Source organism: Cervus elaphus, chromosome 20 (genome assembly GCF_910594005.1).
Source record: "Cervus elaphus chromosome 20, mCerEla1.1, whole genome shotgun sequence".
Classification (NCBI taxonomy): Eukaryota; Metazoa; Chordata; class Mammalia; order Artiodactyla; family Cervidae; genus Cervus; species Cervus elaphus.
Window position 1 is genome coordinate 78,858,150 of NC_057834.1, and position 15,856 is coordinate 78,874,005.

At 42.5% G+C, this 15,856-nt stretch overlaps 1 protein-coding gene across 3 annotated transcripts in view; it reads right to left on the reverse strand.

The window, feature by feature from the left end:
- The window catches only part of LMO4 (LIM domain only 4), a 16,603-nt gene extending 11,092 nt beyond the window's left edge, over positions 1-5,511 (reverse strand). Inside the window, exons 1-2 of one of the 3 annotated variants that reach the window (XM_043876575.1) lie at positions 5,327-5,511; positions 2,282-2,520 (exon numbers count right to left, since the gene is read on the reverse strand). In XM_043876575.1, the coding sequence (XP_043732510.1) occupies positions 2,282-2,517 (236 nt within the window). In that variant the 5' untranslated portion in view covers positions 2,518-2,520; positions 5,327-5,511. Of the gene's footprint in view, positions 1-2,281; positions 2,521-2,712; positions 2,868-2,927; positions 2,986-5,326 lie in introns of those variants that run through there. The other 2 variants (XM_043876577.1, XM_043876576.1) reach the window with 2 other exon arrangements.
- Positions 5,512-15,856: the final 10,345 nt, after the last annotated feature.

Genomic DNA, 15,856 nt, shown 5'->3' on the forward strand with positions numbered 1-15,856 from the left:
AGAGCGGATTAGTCCTGCTCCTCAGCGGCCGTCACTGCAGAATTGAAAGCGCCTTCAACAAGTGGACAGAGGGGAGGCTGGGGAAGGAGCAGCTGAGAAGGAAAGGAACACGCGCCTCCCCACCTTCCCACCCTTTTGGCATCTTGGTGGGCAGAAGGAAGGAACACTGAAGAAAATCTTAGGAGATCCCTTAAAAACGGGGGGTGGGGGGCATGGGGAGGATGCTGCTGCTGAGCTCTGAGCAGTGTGAGGAAAGGATCAATTTGTTACTGAGCTAGAACACATCTCTCCAGGACAAATCTAAGGTTCTCAGGGTATCCTCTAGTTCACCAGCAATGGTTCCAGTTTTCAGTAAGGAAAAAAGAAAGGAAAGGAGACTATGGACCCAATTAATTAAAGCTTGGGGTTGGGCACACATCCTCTGCTTCTCCATTAAGCCACGAGAAAAACACCAAATGGACATTCGATATTTGTTCCCAAGAACAAGGGAAGAAATGGAAGTGATTCCCAGGAAGCCACTTGCCTAAACTTGTCCCGAGGGAATGCAAGTGGACCCATCTTCTTTTTATTTAGTGGTAATCGGAAGGTTTTCTGAAGGCACATGGAGAGGAGATGAATCTGTACCATTCACTGCTTCTGAACAGCACTGTCAATTTTTCCCCTTTAAGCCACCCTCCTTACCACAGTTTTGCTCTCTATTTAATTACAATACTGTCAAAGCTCATGGCATTGCTTGGAAGGAGGATAAGAAAGCATTACACCCATGCTCCTGCTGGTTTTCCAACACTTACTTCTAAAAGAACACTTTGTGAAATTAATGCTGCCTTCTTAATTTAAAAATAAAAGCCCTCTCCCTTCCTGTATCTATATATAATTTTTTTTTAACTTGGCTGATTGAGGAGGCCAGTACTGCATTACTGGAAAACCAAATGTCACCTTATTCCATCATTTTACACTAATGATATCGCTGTGATAAACATAGCCATACTACTCAGCTCCGAATTGCACTGGGGTCTTTTGCAGTTTTAGACCCAGAGTGAGGGAATCACAATAGAGCTAAACTTCAAAAAAATAACCTCATCTATTGATTAACCCACATTGAAGAAAGAGCAAAAATGTTCTAATCTCTATAAAGAAAATGGTTTTAGAGCAGAAATTTAAATAGAACGCAGTTTTTAAAAGTGAGCGGTATTCTAATATCAACTGTGTGGGCGTGGGTTTTTTTTTTTTTTTAATTACTGGATGTTGAAACAGAACACCTCCTAGAAGCATTCATGTGCATCAGTCTATCAAACCATTTACTCAAATTAAATGTGTAATCCTTCAAATGCCTCCTTTCAAATTAATGAGTTTAAGTAGCTTGAGTTCACCTGAAAAGATCCTATAGGCACCTGACCTCCTGAATTCTTTCCATTAATTGCACTGAAACTTGTTGGAAAATGCTGCTTACATGGGCATATGAATGTTCGTATACACTGCTTTAAAATGCAAGATTAGTATAATTCTATAGCCTCTTTTCCTAAATCTCTTTTGGGGATCAAGAGCAGCGATACAAATAACAAAAAACCCAAAATCTGAACATTCCTCAATTGAAAGCACTGCAAAATTTTACATCACAAACCACACACTAATACTGAGTGTTTCGAGCCTCCAAGTAACAGTATAAAAAGAGAAACATTACCATTAAGTTTGGTTTTTTTTTTTTTCTTGTTTGGGTTTCTTTGCTACAAGAAAAATGACAAGTCTTTAAACTGATAGGTAACCAGCAGTTTTCACAAGGGGCACAAAGAATGAGTCAGTTTTCTACTCAAAGTTTAAGGTGCTTATGTAAGTATCATAATCAGCCATCACCATCCGCAAATCATTGCTCACTAACCACACTTAAAATTTTAAGTCAATCTTTTGTCTCCGAGTTCCTATGTGGGCCCCTACCTTGCTTTAAGAAAGCAGCTTAACTCCCACTAGAAATGTTTATTTTTAGTGGAGGGTCCAACTGGGGCTGACCACTTGAAACCCTTGTCTTTAGAGTGCAACCTCGGCACACCTAGCGACCCAGTTCCACCAGATGTGCAGTTTTCAGTTAGTGTGGCCTTCGCCATTAATCTGCCATTAAAAATTGGAAGACTAACACATGCTTCTTTAACCCCTTAAATTTCAGCCAGCCAGCTTTTTGGGGTGTATTCTCAGAGGTGCCCTGTTCCTTTCCTTAAAGTCTTTGGTAATCTTTAGCCTTGCTACTGCTCTGCTCGCCAATGTTGGGGAAAAGGCAGCCAAGTCTTACCTAATGTAGTCATTTCTGCAAAGAATCATGCCGCTCTTGGTGTAACAGGACGTGCCGATGTCGCCCAGCTGCGCCTGGCAGCAGGAGCACTTGAGGCACCGGCTATGCCAGTAGCTGTCCATGGCATAGAGCAGAAAGCGGTCCGCAATCTTGCCCCCGCAGCCTGCGCACCGCTTCCAGGAGAGGGAGCCGGCCGTCACCGGGGGCGGCTGGGAGCTGCTGCCCGGATTCACCATGGTCTGCAGAGGGCGGGAAGCGGACAGGGAGAGAGAGACAAAACAGGGGCGATGCAGAAGTTAGTAATCTCCGCGCTAGAGAGCGAACCCGTTCCCCCCCAGAGCTGCTGGAGGGAAGCAGCAGAGCAAGGGCGGGAAGGAGGATGACGGGGAGAGGGAAGGAGGGAGGCTTGCCGGCAGCAGCCGCCTGTTTACTTTTCTCAAGCTTTGTTCTGGGGCCACGAGCTCCTCTCAACTTTCCAGCGCTCGCCGCCGCTGACAATTTCAGCTTGGGTACTGTCAAAACTCCGAGCCAGGCTCCGCGGCGCGCTCCACCCCTCGCGGCGCCTCCTCCCGGCCCCCGCCTCCGCCCACCGCCCCCTCCTCCCCTCCTCCGCCGCCCGCCTCCAGCAAATGAGGGTCAAACCCACCCACCGCCGCGCCCGGCCCCTCCCCGGGCCCCGCCGAGCCCCGAGCGCTGGCCGAGAGGAGTGGGGAGGCGGCGGCCCCCGCCGGAGCCACGTTCCCTCCCGAGCTCTGCCCCGGGAAGTGCAGCTGCAGTTCACAAGTTGGAAATAGTTCGGCTTTCTGAAAGGGAAGGAGGGAGGCACCAGCAGAGGGGAGATGGAGCCCGAGATGGTGGGAGGGAAGGCGGGGAGACGGTGTGTGTGTTGGGGCGGGGGGGGGGAGGGGGGGGCGGTGTGTAAAGTTGCGAAACTGGTTTTTCGTATTTTAAACAGCACCTTTCACATGCCATTGTGGTGACCGCCATCTCCCATTATTGTTCCAAATCTCATTTCATTTTGAAGATCAATCAGTGTTTTCTCTGGGTTTTCAGGACACAGGCAAGAATAATAGATCATTGAACTTTAGGATGCCTGTTAACTTCCTATACAAACACTCTCCACTTTGGTCTCACTAATCTGCCCTTGATCAGCAATTTAAATGCTAAAGCTTTGTTCCTCCAAAGGGGCGGGGGGAGCCGGGGGTACGTTACAGATAATGTGCGAGAAGGAACTGTTAAAGGATGCACAAGTTATCTCCGAGCCAGTCCTGCTGTCACCAAAAACTGCTTTTAAAAATTCCCCACTCTTTCTAATGAATGTCACGAGAGAAGCAACTGGGGTATAATATAGGAATCAATTTATAAAGCTTAGCCTAAACCGATTAATTTGTTGCCTCCAATCCTGAGTCCAATAAAGTCCTCGTGTTCCTCCAGTCACTTATTCTATAAAAAGATCAAGTTATTTACTGCCAATTAAGCAGCTTGTTTTGTCTTTGTCCTCTGTAAGCCGAGAGTGTGGGCTCCCCTCGAGGCTCCCGGCTATCTGCTCAAGACATTCAGCTGATACCTCAGAAGGGAGACGGCGAACTTTGCCTGTCCCCAGCCCAACTTGGCTACTGCAGGAGGAAAAAAAAAATATATATATATATATATATATATATATATATATATGGGGAAGGGAACGAAACAAGGACTCGGGTTCCTTAAATAGGCCGATTTTAAACACATTTCCTCCGAAAGAGTCCCGGAACGTGTGTCCAGTGACCGCACAATAAACCAGAATAAGAACTGCACCAATTAAGCTGTAACAAAACCCTGAGACTTTGGAAACAGGACCACTCTAAAACCCATTAGCATTGCATTTATCCGAATGCATCATACCTTTATGTAAATTGATTTATCTGATGCATTTACTCGAGGAATTGCTTTTTGTTACAATTTGCCCTAACCCAAATGAATCTGCATTTCCTGCCCTAGGTCTTTAAACAACCCCCCCCCCCCCGTTTTAATCGCTCCAAATTCCTTTTTAAAAGAGAGGGAGGGAGGAGATTCCAAGCTCTTCCCCGCCCCCATCTTTGGTGAGAGGTAAATATATATGTATTTTTTTTTAAAGGAAACACTACACTGAGAAAAGCATCCAGTAACCCCATTAGCTAAAGCTCTTAAGGACAAGCAATACCTTAATGCTGATTAAATCTAAAAGAGATGAATCAAGAGGACTGACCAGAAACTGACTCCCCTGATAACTAAGGACGGGCCCTCATCAAGTTTCATTTAGAGTTAGGGAAAAAAAAGAAAGAAAGCTTTTAAGTTAAATAGGCTTATACTCTAGTAATTACATAGCCAAGCAATTTAGGTCCTGGGATAGTCAGTGAAATAGAAAGCAGAACTGGCAGCTAGAGGCAAAATCTGCCCCCCTTTAACAACGTCTCTGGTGTTTTTTAATGGAGACCAAGGGAGGGACAGACGTAGCGCTGGCAATTTGTAGTACAAAAATGGATGCTTAATTCATGTCTTGATTTTAATTAGGTGATTCACCGGATTTCTTCTGGATTGGAACAAAAGACTTATAAGCCAAGAGGAATTTTTTAAAAGAACCAGCAATACCCAATCTTGCTCACTTAGATCCTTTCTGCCACTGTTTCAAAAATAGTGTTGGGGGGGGGGAGTGGAGTGGAGGGTCGTGACTATTTTCCCCGCACTACTTCTCAGACTTAAACCCTTATAGCACCTCCAGGCTTTCCCTTCCTAACTGAAAATATACCCCCCCCCCAAGGTCTCCAACAGCCCCATCTCCAAGAAGAACCCTTTTGTAAGCAGGAACCGCTACAAAGCTGGCGGCCCGGGGCTGTCCTCCGTGCTAGCTCGCAGGCCGACCTCGGTAGTTTCAGACTCGCGCATTATCTAAGCCGACGTATTGTTTACTTGCAATTTGGGACGGTCAAGGGAAGGAAGCCAAAGAAAACAGCCCCGGCCCAAATCGGCCCTCTCCTCTTTCTCCCGCCCGTCCCCTCCCTGCCCGCGGCTCCCCAGCCGTCCCCTTACCTGCTTTTCCCCTATATTGCAATATTGCGAGAGGCGACGGCGGCGAAATGCGAGCGAAGCCGCTCGGCTTCCAAGGAAGGGGCGCCTCGGCTGGCGGAGCAGGAGGGAGGGGGGATGTTCTCGCAGAAGCAGGAAAGGGGAGGAGGGGGCTAAGGGCTGCTTTTTTTTTTTTTTTTTTAACGCGCAGCTCTGAGGCTGGGTTGGGGGGCCCCGCGTAAGTGGCGGGCGGCGGGGAGCAGAAGTGTCAGTCTCGGTCCTCGCCGTTCTCCTCCGCCTCCAGCTCCGCGCGAGCAGCTGCAGGAGCCCTCGGCCCGCGCAGCGCGGCGCAGCGGCAGCAACTGCTGCAATCGCTGCTGCAAGTTTGGCAATGTGGCTTCACTTTGTATATTCCCCCGCCCGGCGGCCCCCGCCCCGCCCGCGCTCCTCCTCCTCCTCCTCCGCCTGCCTCCCTCCCGCGCGCCCGCCCGCTCGCTCGAGGCTGCCGGCGGCGGCAGCGGCTCGGCCGAGCTTCCTGCACCTCCAGCCGGGGAGCGGCCACAGACACAACAGCCCCGGGAGCGCTGGCGGCGGCGGCCGGGGGACGAGTGCGCCCGGGAGGCGGGGAGCTGTGGCCGGAGGGGCCCGGCGCGCCGGAGCCTGCGCCGCTGCCGGGGCTGCTGCTGCCCGGCTCGGAGGCGGCGGCGGCGGCGGCGCTGGCCTCTAGCCGGCTCGCTCGCTCCCTCCGCGGCTCTTACACATGTGTTACTGACAGAGCAAAATCCCAACTACTCCCCGGCTCTGCCGCCGACGTCAGCGACCCTCAGCCACTGGGCGGCCGGATTGTTCAGGCGGAATAATAAAACCTGCCAATCCGGGCAAGGACAAAGGGATGACTGAAACGAGACTCCGGGGGCGGGGGAGCGAGCCAGGCGCAGGAGCGGGCCGAGGCTGGAGCGGGGAAGGGCCGGAATCAAGTGGGGAGAAGTCACCCGGGCGCCGCGAACCCCGCCGGGGCGGCCCCCCGCGGCCCGGGAGGGCGAGTCGAGGCACCGGGGACCCACTTGCCCTCCGTGCGCGCGAGGTATTCCCGGGACCCGCCCCAATAGTCCCTCGGGGACAGCCCGCCCCTCGCGCCGAGACGAGCCCTTTAGGAAACTTACTTCACATCTGCCTTGGAAATGGGTCTCTGTTGGGGTAGAAAGGCTTTCCCGAGACCTCCGAGCTGTGGAGATCTGTGCTGTGTTTTTTGAGGCGTTGTTTTTGTTTTTTAAATTCACCATGTTAGAGATTTGTGAACCTTAGTGGAAGTTGAATTCACAAGGTAGAAACAGTCAAGAACTCAGTAATTCCAAAACACTGCCTGCATACCTCCTCTTCTTCCCATCAATCCATGTATAAACTAAGGGCCCAGTAGGCGTTTCATAGGTATTTATCAACGTTGGTAAAAAAAAAAAGATCACAGTCTACTTTCAAAGTTGAGGAAAACTTTAGGGAAAAAACCCTTGCCCCTTGTATCCACCCCACTGTAGAGGATGAGAAGCCAAATTTCTCGTAGCCCTCAGAGTGATGGAAGTTAATCGCAGTATTAGAAATCCCACAGCCTCTGGAGAGTAAGAAAAGCTATTTCTAGTATAAATCAAGTTTTGAGGAACGCTTTGAGGGTGGTAGTCTGAGTGTCTCATTATCTAGTACCGCAGTTCAGCCTAGATGCTTCAATACCTAGTCCTTCAACTTTTATCTGCTCTGCCAAATAGGTTTAATAAATCTCCGATCTGAGGCTAATATTAGGTCTGATTATTATTAGTAAGTTCCAGAGAGATTTTTCTGGTGGAAATTATCATGAAAGTGCAAAGCCCTTCTGCTAAGTATCATTAAGTAAAACCAGTCTTGTGGGACAAGTTTTCATATTGTATTACACACAGCACTGCTAGATTGGGAAAAGGGACCTGCAGAAGAATCTAGCTACAGACAATGCAGATGTTCAACATCTATGGTTTTAGCGTCTGTTTGGGGGGATTTCTGTCTTTCAAACCATCAAAACAGTCTGCCAAAGAAACTATAGTCGTTGCCTACAACATCAAGCAGAGGACATTTTTAAATACCAGTTAGAACGTGCCTCTCTTTATATGTCTAGCACCTTGAAATGGAATGGCTTACTTTTATTGATTGGAACTTAAAATTTCATTTTTATGATCAAATCACTTTGTGCGTGTATGAAAAATATTTTTTTAATCTTTAAAACTATAATAATAATTAAAATGTTCTGGATAGAAAACAGCTGCAGATGGGTGTGATTAAAGAAGGCCAACTTAAAAAGATGTAATGTTCCTTGAAGGTTGGTAAAGAAAACTCAATTAAACCAAACGATGAAAGGAACCCAATAAACAATAATACACACATTTTAATCCCCTAGTTCAGCTTCAATTTGTTAATAATTTATAATAATCAAAATGAGAGGACACAAGATCTTAGTGGGCTGCAATTAAGTTATGATTTGTCCTGTGCAAGTAAAGTAAATTTCCTGCTCTGGCCCTTCATTTTCTCATCCACAAATGAAGGAATCAAGCCAAATCATCTTTATCTTTCCTCTTTTTAAAAAAACATTATTTTCTATAGAACATTTAATACATAGGTCTGGAAGGAATTGTGGTGCTTTATTTCCCAAAGTATGTACACTAAAATGAAATCTTTTATTTCAACATGAAATGTTAGAAAACTAATCAAACATTAGATATCACGAAGTAATTGTCCAAAGGATCATAGTTTCTATGGAAGGAAAGGAAGAGAGAAGGATGGATAAAACTTTGAATACAGGTCTCTAGGCTTGGAGGGGCCTAGGAGGTGGTCTTTTCGCTCTGATTGTGAGTGGAGTGAAGACTTTACACATGTCCCTGCAGATTGGAGTTGGTGAGAGCATGTTACCAGAGACCTTTATTTCCTGATATTGTGGTTATAGAAATACAAAAGCGATGATGGCTAACAGTCTCTATTTAGAGGGGTAGGAAGTAAATATGTTCCCTGTAATCAAAATCCAGGTGTACTTTAACCACAGCGCCACCTCTGGGTAGTCTTTATTTCTGCATTCCTTGCATTTAGCAGGCCTTTCTCATCCCAGTAGCACCAGTAGTAACCATTTGTGGTCTGCAACAGCCTGCTATTAATAGAATGGGGTAGCAATGTTAATCTTTTATTTTTGCTGATGCTAAATTTACAAAAACTGTGTAAATACAAATTCATTACAGGTAAGGCAGTTCTGCATTCAAATGTTCTTCAAACTGATATAGAACACTTCTCAAAATAATCCTAGTATATAGTAAAGTTGCCTGAATTCAAAATAATAATGTTATAGTTCACCCAGCAGTTCAAGAAACCTCTGTTGATGTCATAGACTCATCATTTAACTACTCACCTTGAATGACAAATAAGAATACAGTGCTTTGGAAAAGAAAGAGAAACTCAAATTATTTCTTTTCTTACATTCTAATTAAATGTATTGATCTTAGATCAAGCCCACATTCTCCCCACTCACCCCAAAATGCTTTGTCCATACCGTCCCTTCTTGTCCACTAAGTCTTCCAATCATAATCATTTTTCTGTTCTCCAGGTGACAGTTCTCTGAGAATATCCTGTAGATAGCCAGAGGTTCCACACAGACCCACGTCACCACCTGTGCCCCCAGAAAGGCCAGATTATCTGATGCTGATATGGTAACTTCCACATCAAAGTGCCCCAGCTCTTGCTCAAGAATAAACAAACATTTAAACCTTTTAAAGGCAATGTAAAATTGTTTTTGAAGGCAGTCTTTTTAGAAAGCCCCGCCCTTTTGTTAATCTGCCTACCTTTATTGCTCTCATCATAGAGATCCCTTGAAATCAAAAGATTCAGCCAAAGTGAATCTGAAAAGCTTGAGTCTGGGACGATTTCAAAATATAAAAGGTGTGGAGAGAAAAAGAGGCAATGATAGTTACCGACAGATGTCATGAGGAAGAAAGAAGAGCAATGGCATGTAGGTGGCTGCCAGTTTTCGTGGTGGTGGTGTTGGCTAGGGAGTGGGAAGGTATTGCACAGCAGTAGAGACAGAGACTGCATCATTTCAGAATAGGGATTCAATTACATTGTGACACAAATGAATTCATCTGTGAAACAGAAACAGGCTCAGAGACATAGAGAACAGGGCTGTGGTTGCCGAGAGAGAGAGTGGGGAGTTTGAAATTAGCAGATGCAGACTATTCCAGTTGAGCTATTTCAAATCCTAAAAGAGGATGCTATGAAAGTGCTGCACTCAATATGTCAGCAAATTTGGAAAACTCAATAGTGGCCACAGGACTGGAAAAGGTCAGTTTTCATTCCAATCCCAAAGAAAGGCAATGCCAAAGAATGCTGAAACTACTACACAATTGCACTCGTCTCACATGCTAGCAAAGTAATGCTCAAAATTCTCCAAGTCAGGCTTCAACAGTACATGAACCATGAACTTCCAGATGTTCAAGCTAGATTTTAGAAAAGGCAGAAGAACCAGAGATCAGATTGCCAACATCTGTTGGGTCATCGAAAAAGCAAAAGAGTACCAGAAAAACATCTATTTCTGCTTTATTGACTATGCCAAAGCCTTTGACTGTGTGGATCACAACAAACTGTGGAAAGTTCTTCTAGAGATGGGACTACCAGACTACCTGACCTGCTTCATGAAAAATCTGTATGCAGGTCAAGAAGCAACAGTTAGAACTGGACATGGAACAACAGACTGGTTCCAAATCAGGAAAGGAGTACATCAAGGCTGTATATTGTCACCCTGCTTATTTAACTTCTATGCAGTGTACATCATGCGAAATGCCAGGCTGGATGAAGCACAAGCTGGAATCAAGGTTGCTGAGAGAAATATCAATACCTCAGATACACAGATGACACCACCCTTATGGCAGAAAGCAAAGAAGAACTAAAGAGCCTCTTGATGCAAGTGAAAGAGGAGAGTGAAAAAGTTGGCTTAAAACTCAACATTCAGAAAACTAAGATCATGGCATCAGGTCCCATCACTTCATGGCAAATAGATGGGGAAACAATGGAAATAGTAAGAGACTTTATTTTGGGGGCTCCAAAATCACTGGACTGCAGCCATGACATTAAAGAGGCTTGCCCCTTGGAAGAAACACTATGCCCAACCTCAGTTCAGTTCAGTCGCTCAGTCGTGTCCAACTCTTTGTGAACCCACGGACTGCAGCACGCCAGGCTTCCCTGTCCATCACCGACTCCCGGAGCTTACTCAAACTCATGTCCATCAAGTCGGTGATGCCATCCAAATATCTCATCCTCTTCGTTTTCTTCTCCTCCTGCCTTCAACTAACCTAGACAGAATATTAAAAAGCAGAGACATTACTTTGCCAACAAAGGTCCACCTAGTCAAAGCTATGATTTTTCCAGTGGTCACGTATGGATGTGAGAGTTGGACTATAAAGAAAGCTGAGCACCGAAGAATTGATGCTTTTGAACTGTGGTGTTGGGGAAGACTCTTGAGAGTCCTTTGGACTGCAAGGAGATCCATCCTGTCAATTCTAAAGGGAATCAGTCCTGAATATTCATTGGAAGGACTGATGCTGAAGCTGAAGTTCCAATACATAGGCCACCTGATGCAAAGAACTGACTCATTGGAAAAGACCCTGATGCTGGGAAAGAATGAAGGCAGGAGAAGGGGATGACAGAGGATGAGATGGTTAGATGGCATCACCGACTGGGTGGGCATGAGTTTGAGTAAGCTCCAGGAGTTGGTGATGGACAGGGAGGCCTGGTGTGCAGCAGTCCATGGGGTTGCAAAGAGTCAGACACGACTGAGCAACTGAACTGAACTGAAACTATTATGTATGGAATGGACAAACAAGAAGCTCCTATTGTATAGCATGGGGAACTATATTCAATAGTGTGTGATAAACCATTATGGAAATGACTATTAAAAGAATGTATGTATATGTATAATTGAATCACTTTGCTATACTATAGAAGTTAACACAACATTGTGAATCAACTAAGTGTCAATAAAATAACTTTTTTTAAGAGAATAGGGATTCATGATGAATTCATCTAAAAGAATATACTTCAAAGAATTATACCTTGGTTTTAAATATTGATAATACTGTAAACTTACTGTTTTTTGTTAGTATTTCTCAAAATCACTTAAAAATATCTCACTAAATGTTTCATGTGATAAAGTTGTTGCTGTTTTAAAGTCTTTTTCTTTTTTAAGCAATTCATATGTCTATATTTGGTAAATGGGCCACCAAATTTATGTTAATCAGTATTTAGGAAGTTGTCATAACCTCTCTTTTATAGGGTAACATAAAAGCATAGTGAAAAAGTTTAATTTTATTGAAATAAAACAATTGGAAGATCACTGAGAAAAAGGAAACAACATTAATACTGTTGTGACTAGAAATGTAATTTATGACATAGATTTTGCTTTTAATTATTCTATTGAATTAGAACATTTAAAACTCCTTGAAACCATGGGAAAGATGGGAAAGGTGATGGGAAAAAAGAAGCTACGACTATGACACATTCTTTTGCCTGACATAACAAGGCCACTTTTATTATAGTGGCAAGAAATGACTCATTTTCTTCATACATGCTTATCAGGGTAGGAACAGGACTTAAAAATCTCTCAGTTCTGCCTTAGAACCATCATCAGCAAATCTTGAAGTATATTTCATAGTGGTGATATTACAAGAAAGATTATTTGGCCTACTCCTGCTAGCTTTCAGGACTGAATTCTGTCAATAATATTCAACTACCAGTGATATTCTGCATATATCACTGCAAATTAATTATCAGACTGTGTACATGAGTATGTTATATGTTCATTAGGGTCTTCAAAATGGTCTACTGCACCCACAGGCAATGCTTATTAAAGTTGAGTTAAATCTTACTGCAGATAAATTTAATTTTGTAATAGTTACAAAAGAGGGTATGTAGATGGCTAGGCGATATGTATATATATGTGAGATAATTATTACTAACAATATATATTAAAATTATAAATCCAGTAGAAAATAGTAATTCTATTTAACATTAATTACTGTTCCTCTCCAAGATGATGGGAATAAGCATTTATTGATAGAGAAACTAAAGCATTAAAACATAATTCATTCCCCCTATGTTCCCATTAACTGTTCTTGGTAAAAGAAAGGCTAGTAGTTCAGAAATTTCACATACACCAATCCACAACTTCCTTAGTTACTGTCACTTTTAATTATAGTATTGAAATAGTTAAGCTTTCTATGTGGATTTATAATAAAATGTAATATTTTAAAGTGTTATACTGGTCTCTATTTGCTCAGTAAAAAAATTGATGAAAATATGATATTTATTCATCTAATTATAACGAATGACCCTGGTGGAATTAGGGGAATTCAATCCATACCTGTCCATAGACTTGAAAAACACATATTTCTACTCTATACAGTGCCATAAATTTTTTAGAATAAAAACAACCAGGTATGGATTTTTTTTAAATAATAAAATTGGATAACTCAATTGACTAAAATGTGTTCCCTCCACGCAGAGGTACACATTATAACGTCATCATTTATATTTCTCAACATAAATCAAATTTCATAATAAAATTGTTTTTGATGAATCACCACTTCTAGCTTCAAAACATTCTGACAGAGAAAGCAAATTTGTCGATTTCTCTGTATGATAAGAAATCACTGAAAATATATTTAAGACTTTTAGTCTAAGATGATCTTTTGTGGGGATGGGGAGTTTCTTTGAAAAGGAAAATATTCAAGCCATTTTAAAATTTGAGAAAACAACTCAAGAATAAAATAGTCTTTCTTTCCAGCAATTTTTCAGAGCCATCTGTGGTGCTCTCTGAAAGTAAGGCCAGGAGAAGTCATTACAGAACAATACTCTGGAAACAATTGGCCTCAAAGAAAGAATGAAAACTTGAACAACACTACCTTTGTACATGTTTGTTCTAATTAGAGGGTTAAAACATCCAAGCATTGTACCCAGATGTCGCTCTCTGTCCTGTTTTTATTGCTTTTCTCCACTGAGATAACATTTAGCACTGCACTGAAATTTCTACTTACTGTTTGTGTCCAGTAGTAAATCCTGGCACATTATTAGAATATCTGCCTGTTATCAGCTCAGTCAGGGAATGAATTATTGACTATAACTCATTGCTAGGAAGACTACGTATGACACGCCAGTGAAGTTTTGATAATTTCTAGAAGTCATGGTAATTTATGGAAGGGGGTTTTGATTGATCTCCCACTACCTATTTTGCACCTATCAGTAAATAGGACATATATTGATGGTCTACTTGAACTACATTAACAATATGAGGAATTCACAACTTAAGTATTTTTTTTTAGTACAATTTCTACTAAAACAGTAACTCAGTTTCTATTAATTTTCTTTTGTGTGGTTTACCCATGGGAGTAGGGAAGCACAGATCTAGACTGTTGAATACATAATTTCACTATGGTAATAATTATTTAGAAATATCCCTCATTAGTAGTTGTATCAGCCTTTGCCTTTTGGGAAGAAAACCTTGAGACTGTTGGAACAGATGAGAATGGAACAGAATATATACTGAAAGATTTTAAAGAATATCTTCAAGTGTTACAATACAGCTCATAGAATAAAAGATAATTTTTTTAAATTAACAGTAGGCAACTTATTAAAAAAAATTTGTAATATATTTTATATAAAATTTACAGATGCCATTTAATATGATATGACTGTCACCATAAAGTTTATTTGTCAGAACACTAATAATCACTAACAGTCACAACTTTCTTTTTTTTTTTAATATTTATTTACTTGGCTGCACTGGGGCATGTGGGATCTTAGTTCCAGAACCAGAGATCAAACCTGCGTCCCCTGCATTGCAAGGTGGACTCTTAACCACCGGACCACCAGGGAAGTCCCACAACTTTCTTTTAATTTAGGTTTATTTTCCTCCTGTTTTATTTTTGCTGCATTCTCCAAATTCAGTTATTTCTCAGAGTCTCAAAGTAAACTCTACTAGACAAATGTTTCCTTTATTTCTTTCCTGAGTTTCCGTCATTGCGATTGCATTATTGCTTTATTTACTACAATTGCTTCCTATAAAAATGACCAGTATTTTCAACTTCTACAATATACCATGTAATAGAGCAAACAATATAAATAATAATTTAAAACTTAATGGTTATTTCCTAGGTGACATTGAAAGCATGTCTAGATTTCTAGAAATTTCAACTTATATCCAAATTGTATTTAGTAATCTGATACAAAAATAATGGTGTCTCTTTTGCCAGCACAGACAAGATTGGGGGTGGGTAACTTGACTGAATACTTGGCTTAAAGAAAATAATTCTTTCTTCATTTTATCTTAATTTAGTAGCTTCTAGCAGTCATCTAAACAATCTTAAAATTAAAAGATAATGTTAATGGGAGAGTCTGTTGTCATAGGATAATGGTTTCCTGCTGCTAGATTAATGCGGTGGCAATAATACTAGAGCATTTATTGAAAATAAAGGGAAAGACAAAGCCAGATTTATTTTTAAAGCAGGTGTCATGGATCCTATGACACTGTTGCATTATAATTACTTTGTTTCAATGTTGCCAAACTGTTGAGGGAGAAGGATCCCTTTTCCTGAAGGATGTGGGGGTGACAGAATGACACTGGCTGGTACCCCCATGACTGGAGAATGCATTCTTTCTAACTAGAGCAACAGATTTGTTGTGATTCTTCTAATCAGATGATCCTTTCTAAAGGCTGTGCCATTTAAAGAAACAAACACCAAAAATGCACAAATTAAGTGTCATTAACAACAACAACAAAAGTAGGTATCTACTTAACACTGTTATCAATCATTCTGGAAGTATTAATAGGCCTTCCCACATTGGTACCTCAAATACCTTGCTCTCCTATAAGCCATAGGGATGGCCTACGCAACAAAAACTCTGTCCATGGATTTATCTTCTTTGAATACATATGATAACGTTGGACTGAGTTACAGACTTTTCCAGGGGACATCCTCACAGTATGCTGTGCTAGTCAGAATTGAAAGATGGTCCCCAAGATTCCCAGCCCCTGGTATACACAACCTGTATAATCCCATCTCCTTGAGTGAGGGTGGGCCTGACTTAATAAGGTGAGCCCTTTCAAAAGCAGGCCTAAAGGTCAGAGACGGAAGAAGTCAGAAAGATTCAAAGCTGATAAAGATGTTCTCCCACTAGTCTGGAAGGAGCAAACTGCCATATGAGAGACATGATAGAGGGGCACATGGTAGGGACTTAAGGGTCGTCTCTAGGACCTGAGAAGGGTCCCTGGTCAACTAGAAGAGAGGCAGGGACCTCAGTCCTTGAGCTGTAAGCACCTGAATGCTGCAACACCAGTGAACTTGAAAGAGTTCCTTGAGCCTCAGAGGAGATGGCGATCCTGGCTGACACCTTGATTTCAGCCTGCTAAGACTGAGCAGATAGCCTGGATATGCCATGCCCATACCTCATATCTACAGAAACTCCAAGATAATAAATGGGTTCTGTTTTAAACAATTAGATTTATAG